This window comes from Nomascus leucogenys, chromosome 21 (assembly GCF_006542625.1).
Source record: "Nomascus leucogenys isolate Asia chromosome 21, Asia_NLE_v1, whole genome shotgun sequence".
NCBI lineage: Eukaryota > Metazoa > Chordata > Mammalia > Primates > Hylobatidae > Nomascus > Nomascus leucogenys.
In genome coordinates, this window is record NC_044401.1 from 64,073,616 (window position 1) to 64,095,446 (window position 21,831).

Here is a 21,831-nt window from a genome sequence, read left to right on the forward strand (position 1 = left end):
AGATTTAAAGTATCAACCTCTTAGAAAAATTATAATAATTAAAATAGCAAGGAAAAAGCAAGTAATTGTAAAAGATTTGCTGGTATTTCAGAATGAATAAAAAGTATGTTTTGGAAAAACAAGATATTATCATTATGCATAGTCATAGAACTCTATTATCAGACAATCTAATTTTGTAAACTAAAATAGTATCTGCGAATGGGGAGACACACCATGAAACCTCTAACAAAACAAACAGATTTAAAGCAATGCTGTCTTGTGTATATCATTATCAACATCCTTACCTCTGGGGCAATGTTTAGCTTAGATTATCTCATTTAAGTAGCTATGGCTTTAAAAAATAGATCCAATCTGTTCTTTCACAATGAAATTGTGCAACAAGGGTACATGATTATTTCTCCCATTAGAATAAAGCAACAGGACATGTTGAATCACATCCAGTTTGGATAAATAAAAGTTAATATAAGAGCTGGAGTATTTCTCAGATTTGATATGTGTTCTGAGACTAATAATTTATTTTATTTTAACACAAAAGGTCTTTTAGAGATCCTATGCTAATTCAATATACATATTTAAAGGGCAAAATGTTAATGTTGAATTTTGACAGGAAGATGAAACTTAAAGGTAGGAAGAGAATTCTTATTCACACATGTATGATTTGGGGGCACCTTGATGAGTGTTTTCTGTCTTTTCTTAATCTACTACCAAAAAAAGAATACATTATTATTTAACCCCAAATCTTTGTTATAGAGACTTAGAGGTGTCACCAATCAAAATACTGTAATCACTTTGAGTAAATATAACTATAGCACTTCTAGCTGCTAGCTTTGCTAGTGGTAAAATTGCTTTTATTTGTATGGTTTTCTGACTCTCCTGGTTGATTTCTGCATATTTTAGCATTCTCATTCATTTTAAGATCAGCATATCTATTTTTCAGGATTGCTATAAAATAAGTGTCCTTTACAATTACTGTGTTTCTGCCTTTTAAATTATTATGTTTATTCCTGCATGTCTCTCAATATATTACTGCTTTGTTATAAGTACGTGAAACTTCACTAGTACCTATCATCACATAGTCGGGAGGAAGAAGCATGGTATGGTAGAAGAGAGGCTTCTTTGATAATCGTATGATCTAATCAATGTCCGTGCTCTGTAACAACTCATGCAGGTAAGCTCAACAATTAATCTTGACAATTAAGCTCAGTAATTATGAACTCCATGATTGTAACAGACTGTGGTTGATTGTTTACAGAAACAGCCACCATTATTGCCTTTATTATTTCTGTGGCCTTTATATGGTATAATTTTGCAGCTTTTCTATCAAGAGATGTAGTGTCATTTCACATCCATTGAAGCTGGACTGGTCTTGTGACTTATAATTGTCAAAATAAGTGACAGAAATGGCAATGTAGCAGTTCCAAGCCTTGGCATCAAGAAATGCTGCATTCTTCTGTCTTTTGTTTTCTTGGAACCCTGAGCAGCCACCATGTAAAAGAACCCAGACTCATAGACGGTAACATTTGGACCACAGCCAGGGCAGCACAGTCGTCTCAGGTACGAATGTTCTAGACTAGTCATGTCTCAGATGACTCAGCTCATCAAAGTTGCAGTGCACCCAGGCAAAACCAAAAGAAGACCCATTTGAGCCCATCCTAAATTGTTAACCCACAGATTTGTCAACTAAATACATGATTATTTGTTATTTTATTACACTCACATTTGGCGTGGCTTATTACAAAGCAAAAGTTAACTGATACACAGATATTAATATGTTGAAGTTGAATAAAAGAACATGTTCTTGTCTATTCTTTTAAAATAATTAAAAAGAAAATATATCTAAGGTTATTTCCAGTTCTGAAGTAACATTCTATATCACCTTTTCTTCTAAATGAATATAGCTTTGATTTTTTTGCCATATCAATTTCTAAACATGAGAGGAAATATGTATTTTAATTTTAATTTTTTGAAGACTTCACTATAATGAAAATAAGAATAATTATTCACTGTTCATTGGTGATAAAAATATTTAATTACATTCTTTTATAAAAATGTCATAGTATATTACTACATAATTAAATATTACATAATTACATTGTATAAAAATGTCATATTTGACAATTTATAAATGTAATAATGTTAGTTTCCATTTAAAACTGGCATTTGATACATTTTTAAGGATTAAACCTTCCCTGTCTGAGTCATAGAGGTTACCTTCAAAACATTATCACTTAGTCATTCAAATAACATACAAATTGTGCATTTTGAAAATTGCTTCACCCGTAGAAAGAAATACAATGCCAATATATTTATCAATCAAAACTCATAATAATAGAACACTTACCTGCACAAGAGTTTATGAGTGGCAGCAGAATTACCAGTTTCCATAGCAACCTCATTTCCACTTTCTAAGGTCAAAAATTTCTCCCATATAATCAGGTGGAAAAAAAAAGTCTGTCTTCCAGTCAGTATCTCAAGAGTCTGAAAAAGACAAAATTGTCATTAAATGAAAAATGTACATACATGAAAATTTTAATAAGCATATTTTTGTTGCATATTAATTCAATTTAATATTAATATTATCCAAAATAAAGCAACCTAAGTGGATACTTTCTACACATACATTTGTTCTGCAAGTTCCAGTAACGTCAGCTCATATTTTCTTAATTTCAGTTCACACCTCAAATATTAGAAAACATTATTTGTCCTAATATCACAAGAAATAAAATTAATATTGTGCTACAAAATTTCTGCAGGAAATCAATTTCTAGCAGTGTTATCTTTCAGGTATGAGACTTGCTTTTCCTAAGGGGTTGCATCTTAATTTTCTCTAATTTATTCTGACATTTAAGCTATGCACTGATAAATGAAATCAAGATAAAATGTTAGTTTGCCCTTTAACCCAAAAGAGAAATCTAATAAGAGGTTCATAAAAACTCCTAAACTCATAAAAATTTAGAGTAAGCTCAGAATAAACTCATCTATGTCCATGTTCTGTAACAACTCATGTAGGTAGGCTCAGCAATTAATCTTTTTTTTTTTTTTTTTTTGAGACGGAGTCTTGCTCTGTCACCCAGGCTGCAGTGCAGTGGCGCAATCTCGGCTCACTGCAAGCTCCGCCTTCCGGGTTCACGCCATTCTCCTGCCTCAGCCTCTCCGAGTAGCTGGGACTACAGGCGCCCGCCACCACGCCCGGCTAATTTTTTTGTATTTTTAGTAGAGACGGGGTTTCACCGTGGTCTCGATCTCCTGACCTCGTGATCCACCCGCCTCGGCCTCCCAAAGTGCTGGGATTACAAGCGTGAGCCACCGTGCCCGGCCCATTAATCTTGACAATTAAGCTGAGTTATTATGAATTGTATGATTGTAACAGACTATGGTTGATTGTTTACAAAAACAGCCACTATTATCGCCTTTATTATTTCTATGGCCTTTCTATGGTATAATTTTGCAGCTCTTCTATCAAGAGATATAGTAGGTTACATTTCATAAAACTATTATCTATCAAGTGATAAGATCCTCTGGAAACTTTAACATAGTGGAAACATACTTTCTTGCAAACTTAAATATTTATTGGAAGTGTGTGGAGTTTAAGTGTGATGATAGTAAATAATAAAATTTTTATTTCTTGATGTATTTTTAAATTGTAAAAATCACATCTTTCTGTCATGTGTTACTTCATCTTAAATCAAAAACATTGATTATACTTAACGTTTAAAAAAATTTAAGTTAAATGCTTTCCAAATTTAATGAAAGGATAAAAATCACAGGAAAAATAAAAAATATTCAGCGGTAAACATATATATTGAGTCAATGTTCTTTCTCAAATGTTCTCATATCTGACATAATCTTTCCATTCCTTTTGATACCACAGCCTTTAACGCCTTACATAAATTAGATCATATGTTATATCCATTCATTCATTTATTATATTTTCATAAGCATTTATTTATGTTTGTTTCTTTATATAATCACATTCTTTGCAAGACAATGGGCACTACGGTGTTAATGGTGAGCCTAAAATCCTTCATTTCTACCTCTGAGGCACTGTTCTCTTGTGAGAGAGAATTTAACAAAAATAGAGAAACAAAAACAAAAAAAACCTTACACACACAGGAAAATATTTGTGTAGTAAATATGATAATACTAAAGAAAAATGTAATATGTATGAGATTTATAGGGTGGAGTTCAGTTAGCATTTTTTAGCTGAGGCTTGAAATATGAGCAGCTCTTTGCCAGGCAAAGAGTGTGTGTACATGGGGCGAAAACAGCAGAGCTGTAGGGATTACAATAGGCATGAAGAAAGGATGAGACTAGCTTCCTAAACAAGAGAGACACAGTGTGCCCAGGTCCTATAGCAAGGCTTGAGTTGCATGTTCAAAGATATGAGAAAGTCCGGTTTGATATTCAGAAGAACTGTGGCATGAGACAACGTTGGAGAAAGGGAAAGAGGCTGAAATATACAAGACATTTAGGCCATGTTAATGCATATGAATGTTGTACTTTCAGATTATAATTGAGAATGTTAGGCAGAACAGAATCAAAATTTACGTTATATCTCTGGCTACCGTGGAGAATGAAAGAGACGGAGTAAAAACTGGAATTATACAGAGTAATTAAAGGCTACTTTTGTAGTACAAGAAAGGAATAATGAAGGTTTTAAATAGAGTAGTGGCTTTGAAGATTAAAAAAAAAAAATTGGATCTCTGAATAGTCTTCCTGCCTTAAATCTCTTGTCCTTTCTATTCATTTAAATGTTACCATCAAAATTTTCTCCTAAAACAAAGATTGGTCCAATTATGCCGGTTTATGCAATGGAGAGTTTAATCACTTTCAATTTCACAAACATCCAAAGTCTTTGGAATGATATTCAAGACTATACACAATAGGTTTCTAATCTTCCTTTTCCAATGAGACTACTACTAAATACTTCCAATCTAGTGACAAAGATCTACTTCCCGTGCACGTGCATTATGCATTATCTCTATATAGATGTCATTTAATTTGTATAGAATTCCTACTTAGGGTCTGTATCTCCCTAAAAACCTGTACGATGGTAGCATGGCCATAAATCTTTGTTTTCACTGGACAGTTTCCATGTATCCAATTGTCATGACAGAATTATCAATAGACTCTTTCTCTCAAAAAAGCCTCAGCTTATAACATAAATTACATGTTACACTTATTTAACGGATATTCATTATTTTTTTACCCAATAATTCTGTCTTCTTCTTGTGATAAAAGGTCTGTGACTTTCTTTTGAGGAACCATCTCCCTATGTACCATCAGATAATATAGTTGGGGAGTTATTGCCTCCATCTTCTAGCTCCAGGGACGAGCATATGACCAGGTCATTGTCAATCAGTTATCTATTTCTTTGGCTACAATATTTTGTAAAAAATTCAGCATATTGCTTAATTGAAACCAATGGCAGTCGAAGCCAGGACCTCTGTCGATATTATTAGAAAAAGTGTATAATCTCTCCATTAAGTTATCAAGAGATAATAAACCTGCTGATCTGGTATATCTCACAACTGTTATCTTGATGAAAGTTTGCAGCTACAGCTAAAAACTTTCAGTTCCTCTTCATGGTCAGTTTGCTAAGGCTCCGCCCCAAATATACCCTTTATTAGGCTTTAATAATCCTGGGTTATAATACACATAGACCCAAATACCACAGATCTCCAAATCTCTAACACCCAGAAACAGCCCCTACTTCCTTGGGCTAGAAAATTATTTAAAATACCCAATCCTCTGGATGCCTGCAAAGCCTAGCCATCTCTATCCCATTTTCCATTCGCAAGCTACCTCCAACAGCTTGCTGTAGTTCTGTTCCTGGGTACAATTTCCTTTGTGGCCTTTGCCTCATTTGGAGCTGTAAGAAGTAGAGTTCTGCTTTTTCTATATCTGAGTGTTATTGTGATTCATTCCAGCATCCAAAGAATCTAGAATCATACCCGGTATCGTAGAATCATGAAACATCTTACCTGAGCCAAAAAGACAAATTTTTGCCTAGTCCTGTTTGTATTTTGTTTTTGTCTCCTTCTACCTAAGTAATCTGACCAGCCCCAAGCCCCTTCATTCTTTTTTTTTTTTTTTTTTTTTTTTTTTTTTAGCGAGATGGAGTTTTGCTCTTGTTGTCCAGGCTGGAGTACAATGGCGCGATCTTGGCTCACTCCAACCTCTGCCTTCTGGGATCAAGTGATTCTCCTGCCTCAGCCTCCTGAGTAGCTGGGATTACAGGCGCACAACACTATGCCTGGCTAATTTTGTATTTTTAGTAAAGACAGGGTTTCATCATGTTGGCCAGGGTGGTCTTGAACTCCTGATGTCCAGTGATCCGTCCATCTTGGCCTCCCAAAGTGCTGGGATTACAGGTGTGAGCCACAGGGCCCGGTCCCCTTTATTGTTTATCTCAAATTTATATGAAGTTTCTCTTAAAGATTCTAGAGCAGACTGACACAATATATTTCTCTTAAGGATTGCACTTATCAAAGACTCCATTATATTGCCAAGGTTTTTGTACTTTACCTTGATGATAAACACGATGTGTAACACTTACTCATAATACTCGGCGTGGTGTCCAATGCAGAGCTCATAGCTATTCAGTAAGCATGAGCTAGGTTTGTATTTGACAGCTGAACAACCTAGTGTTACAGAGAAAAAGGCTACGCTGGGAATCTAGAGATTTTGCCTCTACTATTGTCTTTTTCTCTTAACCAGCTGAGTAACATTGAGTGATTCATGTACAATCACATTGATTGTCAGTTTCTTCCTTTGAAAATTGAAGGGTTTGACCTAGAAGTCACCTTCAAGTTTCTTCCAGCTCTAATATTCTAAGATGGTTTGATTCCATCCAGTGTATAATTTCATAGCAAATGTTGCCCTTTATCATCTGATTGCTTATCAGCATACTATAATGAGGCCAAAGCCCGAAAGATGTTTTATTTGGCATTCCTCTATAATGCTAGCCTAAATACCTAATACTTATGCATCGGTTGCCATTTGTAAAAGTTTCATTCATAAAAGTTTAAATTGCCTGAGGAAGGAGAATACTCTGGCTCAATGACAACAAGGCAGATAAGAAAAGTGTAGTTATCTACTCACAGCAGAATCGAGTAGAAGTATTCAGTGAGTAAAATTTCTGCTAGTCACTGACATGCAAAATAGCCACAGGAATTAATTCTAGGTTCCTGGAATCCTACAGATCACTTGAGGCAAAATGGAGTAATAAAGGAAAACCAGTATAAAAATCTAACTTAAAGAAACTTCTAGAACCTAAAAAGAGTCTCAAAAATGTATCAACAGCATTTTGTTTTAGATGAGGTCTTTTAAATGATAATTTGGCCCAGAGCAGTGAGTATCTTGGTTCATAAACTAACGTGTATTTACTTTTTCTTGCATGAAATTGCTCAGTACAAAAGTAATAATTTCAAACACTTCAAGGAAAGAGTATGTACAGGTCCATAATCCCTTTTCTTGCAATTAAAAAAAAATCTTTGAAAGTTGAAAATTACATGTAAGCTTGGTGGCAAAATTTATTTGGTGGCAGAGAACTGTCCCCAGGCAATACACACCAAGCAATGTGTGGTTGCTTAGATCTTTTTACCCAACTTATTATAAATATTGATGTATTTTTCTGCTGAAACAGAGATGTCGGTTGATGATAAGTGTATTGTTCATTGGGCATATATATACATATATATATATATATACACACACACACAAATTTATATGTATCTTTAATGTACATATCTATCTATAATATGTATATGCATGCAAATAAAAATACATATAAATTTATACACACAAGTTTATAAATATATAGAAATACATATAAATTTGTACCCCATTGCCTTTCTAAAGGCTAAAACAAGGGTCAGTAAACCACAGCCTGCTGACCAAATCTGGCCCTTTGCCTTTTTTTAGTAAATAAAATTTCACTGCAACCCAACATACCTATTTATTGATGTATTGTCTATGGCTGTTTTTGTGCTACAAAGGCGGGGCTGAATAGTTGCTCCAGAGACCATATGGCTTGCAAAGCTGAAAATATTTATTATCTGACCCTTTCTGGCTTTCGAGCTTCTGGAATTTCTTTTGCTGATCTCTCGTTTAATGAATTCTAAACTCTAAAACATATTTGGCTGTGAAGATTTCTGTTAAAGGATTATCCAACTGTATTTCTCTAACTCAGTGTACACATACTCAACAAGAATACCATGTATTTAGTAGAAAAAGATGCAATCCTGTATTTTGAAGTAGCTTCAGACTATGAGCCCTGCCTTTATATGGCCTCTTCTCACCATGTATCACTGACCTGCTTCTGATCCCAAAAGACAGACGAAAGAACCAGAAATTATTGCTGTGACAGTGAGGTTATATGCAGTGCTAATTATGCTTAACCCAAACAACATTAAGAGTTTCTTTGTTTGGTTCGAAATAATCATGTTTCTTTTTTTATGGAATGGAAAATTGTCACTCACTCTATCTCCCGGCTCTAAAACCATTCATCAGTCTATAAATGTGCACGATTGCCAGTAAACCAGGAATAAATGCGTAAGTCAAATAATGGCTGGACCTCAGGCATCAGGAAAATTCTGGAAGGTGGCTGCCATGTTAAACCTTGGTTTGTCCAGCAGGCTTGAGAGACAATGAGAGTTAACCTAAACAGAGGCGGCATCTCTGTTATTCTCTTATTTATCTTTTACAGAGGAGTTTTCCAACTTTATTTTTTCCAGGGAGAAGTAGGGTCAACTTCTTGAATAAAAAGCCAGGGTAGATGTGCATGCATAGCTCTGTAATAAGCTTCTGAAAGGTGCTCATGAAGGGTTGGTACTTCCCAACCTAACTTAGAAGCTACAGAGAATGTCTAAAATAATTTAAAACATCATACTCTACGGTGGGGGAAAATAGAAAATTATTCTTGTCCAATTCTCTCAACATTGTGCTTTTTAATTTCTATAAATACATCTAGGTGACACCGACTTGGACACTGGAGAATTATGTGCATTAATACATACTGTTTATGTATTAATGCACATAATGAGGATTAATATATAATCCTCAGGTCAATTATAAATTATACCTTTTTCTTACCTCTTTTGCAGTACATGAAATGATTTTCTCACATTGGTGGCAGGAAAAGTAGAAACTACTACTAAAAGACTTTGGTTATTGCCGTAAGTACAGGGCAGAAGAATGGTCAATGGAGGAATATTACTTTGAAATATTGGCCAACTTCTCTCTCTAATTGTCTTACTGGTGTGGCTTTAGTTTATCAGGAAATCATTGTTGCAAGTGCGTGACTCCTAATGGGCTTCATTCTCCCCTTATTTACAGCAACATTGTTTTGATACTAAAGGATTTCATAGTGAAGATCAAGATCCATTTTCAGTTGTCATGTTCATCATCAGAACAAATGTGTGCAGCACTAATTGCCCTTTTGTTTTTAATTGACCAGTTAATTACACCAGCTAAATTAAAAATCTCAAACTCACTTTCTTCAGGTGGCTCCACAGTTTTATTTCAGTGTGATAAAAATCCATGGCCAGAAGGAAGAGAAGATTTTTAATAATTTTTATTACAGATTTCCAACTTTAGCATTCATGGAATTATTTACTATCAAGCTAAATCAATAATAAATTAAAAAGTGAACTACTTGTGATCTGAGAAAAATATGGTATAGACTAGGAAACCCCACCACCATTAAGTTAGGCAAAGTAGCAAGATAAATTGTGCCATCAAATTCTTTGTTTTCAGAATATAATGCCATCACTTACGATAATTGTTATGCCAAGCTCTCAGAATAGGCAGTCATAATAGATGATAGATTAGTAGAAAGATATAACACAGCATGTTTAATGTGATCATAGAAGAAGCAGTACTGCTTTTCTTAGAGGAGCCATGATTACATGTTAAGTTGTTAACAGCATGAAATAAATGCAAATATGTTTGTTATGGAAATAGAATCATTTCTACAATTTTTTTTAATCAGAGAAACCAAGCTGTAGAACTTAACTAAGTCATCAAGAGAGTATCTCTCATATGCCTTTTGCTTGAGGCCGTGAAGTCTTGCTGAAAGATACTAGTGTGAAGAAATTAGTTTTAAGACTGCTGAAAAATCATACTTTCAATGAATTTCAGAATTGAAATAAACTATATAGATAATAGAAGTCAGCTTTCTACTTTCATAGCTGAGGAAACCGAGGCCTAGAGGAGATAAGTAGTTGCCATTATTTACATAAATAGGTGATAGTTAACTAAATAAAACTTAGTCCATGACCTAGAACGAGACAGATCTAGAACGAGACATGATCTAGAAGGCAGATCCCTGATTGAGGGTCCCCCCTACTATGTGACCTCTTAATCTGGGGCACCGCACACATCACCAAAGCATAGCTCCAGCCTCTGTGTGCACCTGTTTTTCTATCTGCAATGTGCAGGTAATTATATCTTATAGAAATGCTCTTTGTATTTATATAAATCATAATAAGAGAATGTGGATGAGTGATGCTGCTATAGCTTTGAGGATTTGTAGTGTTGACTTTCCATTCCTAAAAAGGTGACAAGAAATACTTATTCATTGGACAAATCTAAGTTTGCTAGACTTTCAACAGTCAGGGAGAATACAACTTGGCATAGTTGTAATACTTTCTCAGAAGGAGAAGTAAGCAGATGATATTATTAATACAATCTAGAAATGGCCTGAGAAGAAATTCAAACTTCTATATTTGAGTCCTTGAGGACCAACAGTAACCTAACTTAATAGGTAGACAAGATTGAAAACCTAATTTAGGAATATGTGCCTGTAACAATAGCTGAGTCTTGGCCAATCCCAGCAGCCATGCTTCAACCAGTCATACACTGCTGAGTGTTCAAACTGTGCTCAAGTAAGGCAAATGCCAACCTGTAACCAATCCAGCTGTTTCTGTACCTCACTTAGTATTTCTGTAAGTCACTTCCCTTTTATTTCCTAGAAATTTGTTCTGATGACGAGGTATCCCTGGAGTCTCTCCAAATCTGCTGTGATTCTGGGGTTTGCCCCAGAATCAGGGGTTGCCTGATTCGTGAATTGTTTATTGTTCAATTAAACTCCTTTCATTTTAATTCAGCTGAAGTTTTTTTTTTAAACAATATTTTTAGGGCTTCATGATCTGGGTTGGGTGATTTTAAGGTTGTTCTTGCAAGATGAGGAGCTGATTAGAAGTGGGTAGAGATTAGAGCATAATAGCTTTAATTTGATGAGTACAAGAAGGTCAGGCTCTTGATATAGATGATGATGCTGGTCTTGAAAAGTAAGTTTTGGGGCGGGTGGAGCCAAGATGGCCGAATAGGAACAGCTCCGGTCTCCAGCTCCCAGCCCCAGCGACACAGAAGACTGGTGATTTCTGCATTTCTGCTTGAGGTACCGGTTTCATCTCACTAGGGAGTGCCTAACAGTGGGTGCAGGACAGTCGGTGAAGCGCACTGTGCGTGAGCCGAAGCAGGGCGAGGCATTGCCTCACTCGGGAAGCGCAAGGGGTCAGGGAGTTCCCTTTCCTAGTCAAAGAAAGGGGAAACAGACGGCACCTGGAATATCGGGTCAGTCCCATCCTAATACTGCGCTTTTCCAACGGGCCTGGAAAACGGCACACTAGGAGATTGTGTCCCGCACCTGGCTCGGAGGGTCCTATGCCCACGGAGTCTCGCTGATTGCTAGCACAGCAGTCTGAGATCAAGCTGCAAGGCGGCAGCGAGGCTGGGGGAGGGGCGCCTGCCATTGCCCAGGCTTGCTTAGGTAAACAAAGCAGCCGGGAAGCTCGAACTGGGTGGAGCCCACCACAGCTCAAGGAGGCCTGCCTGCCGTTGTAGGCTCCACCTCTGGGGGGAGGGCACAGACAAACAAAAACTCAGCAAGAACCTCCACAGACTTAAATGTCCCTGTCTGACTGACAGCTTTGAAGAGAGTAGTGGTTCTCCCAGCACACAGCTGGAGATCTGAGAATGGACAGACTGCCTCCTAAAGTGGGTCCCTCACCCCTGAGCAGCCTAACTGGGAGGCACCCCCCCAGTAGGGACAGACTGACACCTCATTCAACCGGGTACTCCTCTGAGACAAAACTTTCAGAGGAACTATCAGACAGCTGAATTTGTGGTCTCACAAAAATCCGCTGTTCTGCAGCCACCGCTGCTGACACCCAACCAAACAGGGTCTGGAGTGGACCTCTAGTAAACTCCAACAGACCTGCAGCTGAGGGGCCTGTCTGGTAGAAGGAAAACTAACAAAGAGAAAGGACATCCACACCAAAAACCCATCTGTACATCACCATCATCAAAAACAAAAAGTAGATAAAACCACAAAGATGGGGAAAAAACAGAGCACAAAAACTGGAAACTCTAAAAAACAGAGCACCTCTCCTCCTCCAAAGGAACGCAGTTCCTCACCAGCAATGGAACAAACCTGGATGGAGGATGACTTTGATGAGTTGAGAGAAGAAGGCTTCAGACGATCAAACTACTCTGAGCTACGAGAGGAAATTCAAAACAATAGCAAAGAAGTTAAAAACTTTGAAAAAAAATTAGAAGAATGGATAACTAGAATAACCAATGGAGAGAAGGGCTTAAAGGAGCTGATGGAGCTGAAAGCCAAGTTTCGAGAACTACGCGAAGATTGCAGAAGCCTCGGTAGCCGATGCGATCAACTGGAAGAAAGGGTATCGCTGATGGAAGATGAAATGAATGAAATGAAGAGAGAAGGGAAGTTTAGAGAAAAAAGAATAAAAAGAAATGAACAAAGCCTCCAAGAAATTTGGGACTATGTGAAAAGACCAAACCTACGTCTGATTGGTGTACCTGAAAATGATGGGGAGAATGGAACCAAGTTGGAAAACACTCTGCAAGATATTATCCAGGCGAACTTCCCCAATCTAGCAAAGCAGGCCAGCATTCAGATTCAGGAAATACAGAGAACGCCACAAAGATACTCCTCGAGAAGAGCAACTCCAAGACACATAATTGTCAGATTCACCAAAGTTGAAATGAAGGAAAAAATGTTAAGGGCAGCCAGAGAGAAAGGTCGGGTTACCCACAAAGGGAAGCCCATCAGACTAACAGCTGATCTCTCAGCAGAAACTCTACAAGCCAGAAGAGAGTGGGGGCCGATATTCACCATTCTTAAAGAAAAGAATTTTCAACCCAGAATTTCCTATCCCGCCAAACTAAGCTTCATAAGTGAAGGAGAAATAAAATACTTTACAGATAAGCAAACGCTGAGTGATTTTGTCACCACCAGGCCTGCCCTAAAAGAACTCCTGAAGGAAGCACTAAACATGGAAAGGAACGACCGGCACCAGCCACTGCAAAAACATGCCAAACTGTAAAGACCATCGAGGCTAGGAAGAAACTATAGCAACTAACGTGCAAAATAACCAACTAACATCATAATGACAGGATCAGATTCACACATAACAATATTAACGTTAAATGTAAATGGGCTAAATGCTCCAACCAAAAGACACAGACTGGCAAACTGGATAAGGAGTCAGGACCCATCAGTGTGCTGTATTCAGGAAACCCATCTCACGTGCAGAGACACACATAGACTCAAAATAAAGGGATGGAGGAAGATCTATCAAGCAACTGGAAATCAAAAAAAGGCAGGGGTTGCAATCCTAGTCTCTGATAAAATAGACTTTAAACCAACAAAGATCAAAAGAGACAAAGAAGGCCATTACATAATGGTAAAGGGATCAATTCAACAAGAAGAGCTAACTATCCTAAATATATATGCACCCAACACAGGAGCACCCAGATTCATAAAGCAAGTCCTCAGTGACCTACAAAGGGACTTAAACTCCCACACAATAATAATGGGAGATTTTAACACCCCACTGTCAGCATTAGACAGATCAATGAGACAGAAAGTTAACAAGGATATTCAGGAATTGAACTCAGCTCTGCATAAAGTGGACCTAATAGACATCTACAGAACTCTCCACCCCAAGTCAACAGAATATACATTTTTTTCAGCACCACACCACACCTATTCCAAAATTGACCACATAGTTGGAAGTAAAGCACTCCTCAGCAAATGTAAAAGAACAGAAATTATAACAAACTGTCTCTCAGACCACAGTGCAATCAAACTAGAACTCAGGATTAAGAAACTCACTCAAAACCACTCAACTACATGGAAACTGAACAACCTGCTCCTGAATGACTATTGGGTACATAATGAAATGAAGGCAGAAATAAAGATGTTCTTTGAAACCAACGAGGACAAAGACACAACATACCAGAATCTCTGGGACACGTTCAAAGCAGTGTGTAGAGGGAAATTTATAGCACTAAATGCCCACAAGAGAAAGCAGGAAAGATCCAAAATTGACACCCTAACATCACAATTAAAAGAACTAGAAAAGCAAGAGCAAACACATTCAAAAGCTAGCAGAAGGCTAGAAATAACTAAAATCAGAGCAGAACTGAAGGAAATAGAGACACAAAAAACCCTTCAAAAAATTAATGAATCCAGGAGCTGGTTTTTTGAAAGGATCAACAAAATTGATGGACCGCTAGCAAGACTAATAAAGAAGAAAAGAGAGAAGAATCAAATAGATGCAATAAAAAACGAAAAAGGGGATATCACCACCGATCCCACAGAAATACAATCTACCATCAGAGAATACTACAAACACCTCTATGCAAATAAACTAGAAAATCTAGAAGAAATGGATAAATTCCTCGACAAATACACCCTCCCAAGACTAAACCAGGAAGAAGTTGAATCTCTGAATAGACCAATAACAGGTTCTGAAATTGTGGCAATAATCAATAGCTTACCAACCAAAAAGAGTCCAGGACCTGATGGATTCACAGCTGAATTCTACCAGAGGTACAAGGAGGAACTGGTACCATTCCTTCTGAAACTATTCCAATCGATAGAAAAAGAGGGAATCCTCCCTAACACATTTTACGAAGCCAGCATCGTCCTGATACCAAAACCTGGCAGAGACTTAACCAAAAAAGAGAATTTCAGACCAATATCCTTGATGAACATTGATGCAAAAATCCTCAATAAAATACTGGCAAACCGAATCCAGCAGCACATCAAAAAGCTTATCCACCATGATCAAGTGGGCTTCATCCCTGGGATGCAAGGCTGGTTCAACATACGCAAATCAATAAATGTAATCCAGCATATAAACAGAACCAAAGACAAAAACCACACGATTATCTCAATAGATGCAGAAAAGGCCTTTGACAAAATTCAACAACCCTTCATGCTAAAAACTCTCAATAAATTAGGTATTGATGGGACGTATCTCAAAATAATAAGAGCTATCTATGACAAACCCACAGCCAATATCATACTGAACGGGCAAAAACTGGAAGCATTCCCTCTGAAAACTGGCACAAGACAGGGATGCCCTCTCTCACCGCTCCTATTCAACATAGTGCTGGAAGTTCTGGCCAGAACAATCAGGCAGGAGAAAGAAATAAAGGGTATTCAATTAGGAAAAGAGGAAGTCAAATTGTCCCTGTTTGCAGATGACATGATTGTATATCTAGAAAACCCCATTGTCTCAGCCCAAAATCTCCTTAAGCTGATTAGCAACTTCAGCAAAGTCTCAGGATACAAAATTAATGTACAAAAATCACAAGCATTCTTGTACACCAATCACAGACAAACAGAGAGCCAAATCATGAGTGAACTCCCATTCACAATTGCTTCAAAGAGAATAAAATACCTAGGAATCCAACTTACAAGGGATGTGAAGGACCTCTTCAAGGAGAACTACAAACCACTGCTCAATGAAATAAAAGAGGATACAAACAAATGGAAGAACATTCCATGCTCATGGGTTGGAAGAATCAATATCGTGAAAATGGCCATACTGCCCAAGGTAATTTATAGATTCAATGCCATCCCCATCAAGCTACCAATGACTTTCTTCACAGAATTGGAAAAAACTACTTTAAAGTTCATATGGAACCAAAAAAGAGCCCTGCATCGCCAAGTCAATCCTAAGCCAAAAGAACAAAGCTGGAGGCATCACGCTACCTGACTTTAAACTATACTACAAGGCTACAGTAACCAAAACAGCATGGTACTGGTACCACAACAGAGACATAGATCAATGGAACAGAACAGAGCCCTCAGAAATGATGCCGCATAGCTACAACTATCTGATCTTTGACAAACCTGACAAAAACAAGAAATGGGGAAAGGATTCCCTATTTAATAAATGGTGCTGGGAAAACTGGCTAGCCATATGTAGAAAGCTGAAACTGGATCCCTTCCTTACACCTTATACAAAAATTAATTCAAGATGGATTAAAGACTTATATGTTAGACCTAAAACCATTAAAATCCTACAAGAAAACCTAGGCAATACCATTCAGGACATAGGCGTGGGCAAGGACTTCATGTCTAAAACACCAAAAGCAATGGCAACAAAAGCCAAAATCGACAAATGGGATCTCATTAAACTAAAGAGCTTCTGCACAGCAAAAGAAACTATCATCAGAGTGAACAGGCAACCTACAGAATGGGAGAAAATTTTTGCAACCTACTCATCTGACAAAGGGCTAATATCCAGAATCTACAATGAACTCAAACAAATTTACAAGAAAAAAACAAACAACCCCATCAAAAAGTGGGCAGAGGACATGAACAGACACTTCTCAAAAGAAGACATTTATGCAGCCAAAAAACACATGAAGAAATGCTCATCATCACTGGCCATCAGAGAAATGCAAATCAAAACCACAGTGAGATACCATCTCACACCAGTTAGAATGGCCATCATTAAAAAATCAGGAAACAACAGGTGCTGGAGAGGATGTGGAGAAATAGGAACATTTTACACTGTTGGTGGGACTGTAAACTAGTTCAACCATTGTGGAAGTCAGTGTGGCGATCCCTCAGGGATCTCGAACTAGAAATACCATTTGACCCAGCCATCCCATTACTGGGTATATACCCAAAGGACTATAAATCATGCTGCTATAAAGACACATGCACACGTATGTTTATTGCGGCACTATTCACAATAGCAAAGAGTTGGAACCAACCCAAATGTCCAACAACGATAGACTGGATTAAGAAAATGTGGCACATATACACCATGGAATACTATGCAGCCATAAAAAATGATGAGTTCGTGTCCTTTGTAGGGACATGGATGAAACTGGAAAACATCATTCTCAGTAAACTATCGCAAGGACAAAAAACCAAACACCGCATGTTCTCACTCATAGGTGGGAATTGAACAATGAGAACTCATGGACACAGGAAGGGGATCATCACACTCTGGGGACTGTTGTGGGGTGGGGGGAGGGGGGAGGGACAGCATTAGGAGATACACCTAATGCTAAATGACAAGTTAATGGGTGCAGGAAATCAACATGGCACATGGATACATATGTAACAAACCTGCACATTGTGCACATGTACCCTAAAACCCTAAAGTATAATTAAAAAAAAAAAAAAAAGAAAAGTAAGTTTTGTCCTCTAGAAGCAAGAATTTCCTGAAGCAAGTAGATAAATTATTTTTGCTTTCAGTGCCGTTTAGTACAGAGATAGGAATTTATGCTAGTTTCAATTCTCAGCAATGAACTCAATAATAGAATGCAGGGACTACTTACTAATGACTAAAGCAGAGATTGGGAAATCTTTTCTGTAAAAGACTGTAAAGGACTAGATAGCAAATACTTCCAGCCTGGTCACTGTTGCCATTACTAAACTGTACTATTAGAATGCAAAACTAGTCTTACTCAAGACATAAACAAATGGAAGTGACAGTTTTTTAAATAAAAACTTTATTTGCAAAAAACAGGTGAAGAATAATTAATTCATGGCCGTAGTTTTCCCACCCCTGGGCTAAAGGTTGGCCTAGAGAGAAGTTTCTAGTGGTAAGTTCTCAGCCCAATCCTACTGAATATTTGATTAACCTCAGAATCACAGAAAGCTAGAAGAGACAGTGAGTATATCAGATAGCAGAAATCAGAAATATTTGGAATGAAAGGAATGAAAAGGTAGATGCATACAGTCCAATAGAAATAACATATAATTATATAGATATATAATACATATACGTAAGTAGAATGGCAAGCAGCAGATTTTCTTTTCAGGGTTTTTCCTTCTTCATATATTCCAAATTTTTTAAAAAACTAAACAAAGCAATAATATAGCAAGGTCCTATTAAAACAAGAATGTGTGCAAAGCACTTTCTAAAATTTTGGTTTTGGGGAAATATAAATAGACTTATCTGTGAGCAATATTAGAGCAGTAGAGGAAAAAACCCTTTTTTAATGTATTTAAGAAAAAGTGATCACACTACAGAAAATGTTTCTTTCTCTTCTGTTTTGCTACAATTGTCAAATTAAAGAAATAACAAAACAGATCAGTATCAGCCAAAAAAGTAAATAAATATGGTATTTAATAAGAATATATACTAAGTAATGTATTTAAGTTTTAAAAATGGCCTGCTTAAATATATTGGGTAGGAGTAGAGTGAGTAAAAGTGGCTTTCCTTCAATTCAAGTTTGGAAAAAAAAAAGTAGAGAACAAAATTCTATAGTGTGAAGTTGGACCAATATTCAATGTTTGCTTTTCTTTTTACATAGTTGCTAAAAATCTGGCATTACTCAGGTTGCATTAATAAAAGCATGGTGGCCAAAACCAGGGAGGTGCTAGTTCCATCCTGACCTGCACTTGTGTAACTACACAGAGGGACTGTGTTCTCTTCTGAGCATCACGGTTTAAGAGGAACTTTGACAAATTGAAATACTCTCCCGGGGAGCAGTGCAAGGATGATGAAGTGGCTGAAAGCCATGACTTATGAGGGTCAGTGAAAAGAAATGAGTATGTTTAGCCTGGGGAAGAGAGGATTTAGGAGGCAGAGGAGAGCCATCTTCAAATATTTGAAGGGCTGTCTTGTGGAAGAAAGATTAAACTTATTATTTGTGTCTCAGGAGAGCAAAACTGGGACCAAATAGTGGACATTTCAGGGCAGCAAATTTCAGCTTAATATCAGCCCTGAGCATTTTAACAAGTAGAATTGTTTAGCCAGTGGTTAAGTGCACTGGCTTTGAAACCTAAACAGTCTGAAATTCTATTCTTAAAATCTACCAGACACTTAATAGCTTTGTGGCTTTAGAAGAAGTAAACTAGTTTTCTGAGCCTGGATTACATGATAATTACAATGGAAAAAGTAGCATCTACCTCATGAGGTTCATAAGAGAATTCAGTGAGTTTGTACATACAAAGTGTAATGTTTTTTTCCATGAGATGCTTAGTTCTCTCTGACTAGGAATAGATAAATGACAGCTTTTCTAGTATATTATAAATAATACTTCTGATCAAGTAGGAAGTTCAACTAGATGACCTCTTAAACGCTTCTAAATTTGCAGCTCTTTATTACTATACAGGAACAGGATGCTAAAAATCCCCTGATCCAGGGGTCATCAACTGGTAGTCTAACAGATTCTTAAAAAGAGTGTTTAAAATTGGAAAATTACGGGCTGGGCACAGTGGCTCACGCCTGTAATCCCAACACTTTGGGAGGCCAAGGTGGGCGGATCACGAGGTCAGGAGATCGAGACCATCCTGGCTAACATGGTGAAACCCCGTCTCTACTAAAAATACAAAAAATTAGCCGGGCATGGTTGCAGGCGCCTGTAGTCCCAGCTATTCGGGAGGCTGAGGCAGGAGAATGGCCTGAACCCGGGAGGCGGAGCTTGCAGTGAGCAGAGATAGCGCCACTGCACTCCAGCCTGGGCGACAGAGCGATACTCCATCTCCAAAAAAAAAAAAAAAAAAAAAAAAAATTGGAAAATTACATATAAAAATAAACATTTGACTTCTCATTAAATAATCTGAAAATTTGGCATCACTAGTCCACATTTCCATGCAGTAAAAATACAACAAAAAGGCATTAACAACAACAAATATCAGGAGTGACTGGCCCTTTAACACAAGTGTTTGCCATAGTTTGGGGTCACCCCCTATTGTCTTATACCTAGTTCCCTTCACTCTTTCATATTACCTGCCCAGTCTTGGAAAGCATCGTGTATACCATCTCTGCACTATACCAGGTAAGCAAGATAGCTGGAAGCAGAATCCTTTAAGATTGTGTGACAGGATAGAAAAATAGGAGGAGGAAGAGAGAGAATGGGGTGCCAGGAGGTAGGCTGAAAAGGAAGATAATGAGAATAATAGCAATAATAGAATTTATCAAATACCCAACAGAAGCGAGATTCTATGCCAGGAGTTACATGCACTGCCTCATTTCATTTTCATGGCAGTCAAATAAGGGGTATACAATTATTGCTTTCATTTTACAGATGAAAAGACTGAAACTGGGAGGAACTAAGTAACTAGACAAAGTGCACACAGCTAATAAGTGACAGAAAAATCCCTCATTTGACCAGTATCATCAGAATCCTGAGTCCACGTTTTTCATCCCAATGGCCAATCTTATAGACTTTACAATTTTGCCCAAAGCTTACTCTGGGAGATTTTGCTCAAATCTGAACGTTTGAAAAAGAAACATTTCTACTTATTAGAGGTGCAAATTGAGGACTCCCACCCTGAGTTGTTATAAAGCCAGACGGCAAAGGGTAAGGGTTCCTACACTGTGTTTATGGGGCTTAAAAAAAAGCACCATGCAGCTAAATAATATGCAAAATGCAAGGCTAAATAAGGCAAAAGAGTTCCTTTCCTGCAGGATTTCTATATCTCTCCAGGGCCAATGTACCTTACAGAACTTGAAGACAGGGGTATAGCCTGCACTGTTTCCCCAACTTCCATGATCGTGGGATTCCGTTTTCTGTAGTGCTTTTCCAAAAGTGAACGCGTCACAGAACACACTTTGGGAAAGTCTCATCAAGGGGAAAGAGCCATGGACAAGAATAACAGAGGTCTCAGAGTCCTAATCGTGTCAATAGCTAACAACGTAGTTTGAGTAAGTCTTAGAACCTCTGTTCTTGGGTTGCCCACTGTATATGTAAATATTGTGACAATACTACCTACCACACAGACTGCTCCTAATTTTTTTAGGGTCAATTAATAAAGGATGTAATAGAGCTCTCTAAATTTCAAAGAGCCCAAGATATCCATAAGGGATTAACTTATTAAATTTTCTCTGTCTTATAATAAAAGTGGTCAGGAAAATTGGGTGGGTTTTAATTGCTTTCATGCCAATCAGTGACTCTCTAACCACATATGATGGCGTAACTACTTCTTCTATTTTGAGACAGTTTGGTTCTGTCACCCAGGCTGGAGTGCAGTGGCACAATCTCGGCTCACTGCAACCTCCGCCTCCCAGGTTCAAGCGATTTTCCTGCCTCAGCCTCCCGAGTAGCTGGGATTACAGGTGCTCACCACCATGCACAGCTAATTTTTGTATTTTTAGTAGAGACTGGTTTCACTGTGTTGGTCAGGCTGGTCTTGAACTTCTGACCTCAGGTGATCCACTCGCCTCGGCCTCCCAAAATGCTGGAATTACAGGCATGAGCCACTGCACCTGGTCTCATAACTTCTTTTTAATAATGCATAGAAATGTGAATTTTCTTATCTACCTAGGAAAGAATTATTGAAACTAATATACATATGTAGTGTATATACAGTGTGTTTATATATGTGTGTGTATATATATATGTAGCACAATAAATACACTAAAACCATGCAGTTCTGAGCTCTCTCCTGAGAAAGAATGTACTTTCTTCCAAGCTTATCCATCAGGAGAAGGAAAGGGGAAAATAATCACAGAGCACTGACAGCAGGATGTACACTGATTCCATTCTGTTCCTGTTGGCTAAGGTTCATGGTCCCCAGCCCCTGGACAATTG

General features: G+C 37.7%; 1 protein-coding gene across 3 annotated transcripts in view; it reads right to left on the minus strand.

The window, feature by feature from the left end:
* Positions 1-21,831, minus strand: part of CNTN6 (contactin 6) — a 338,762-nt gene that overhangs the window by 271,336 nt on the left and 45,595 nt on the right. For all 3 annotated transcript variants that reach the window (XM_030802180.1, XM_030802181.1, XM_030802182.1), the window contains exon 2: positions 2,342-2,478. In XM_030802180.1, the coding sequence (XP_030658040.1) occupies positions 2,342-2,396 (55 nt within the window). In that variant the 5' untranslated portion in view covers positions 2,397-2,478. The remainder of the gene's footprint in view (positions 1-2,341; positions 2,479-21,831) is intronic.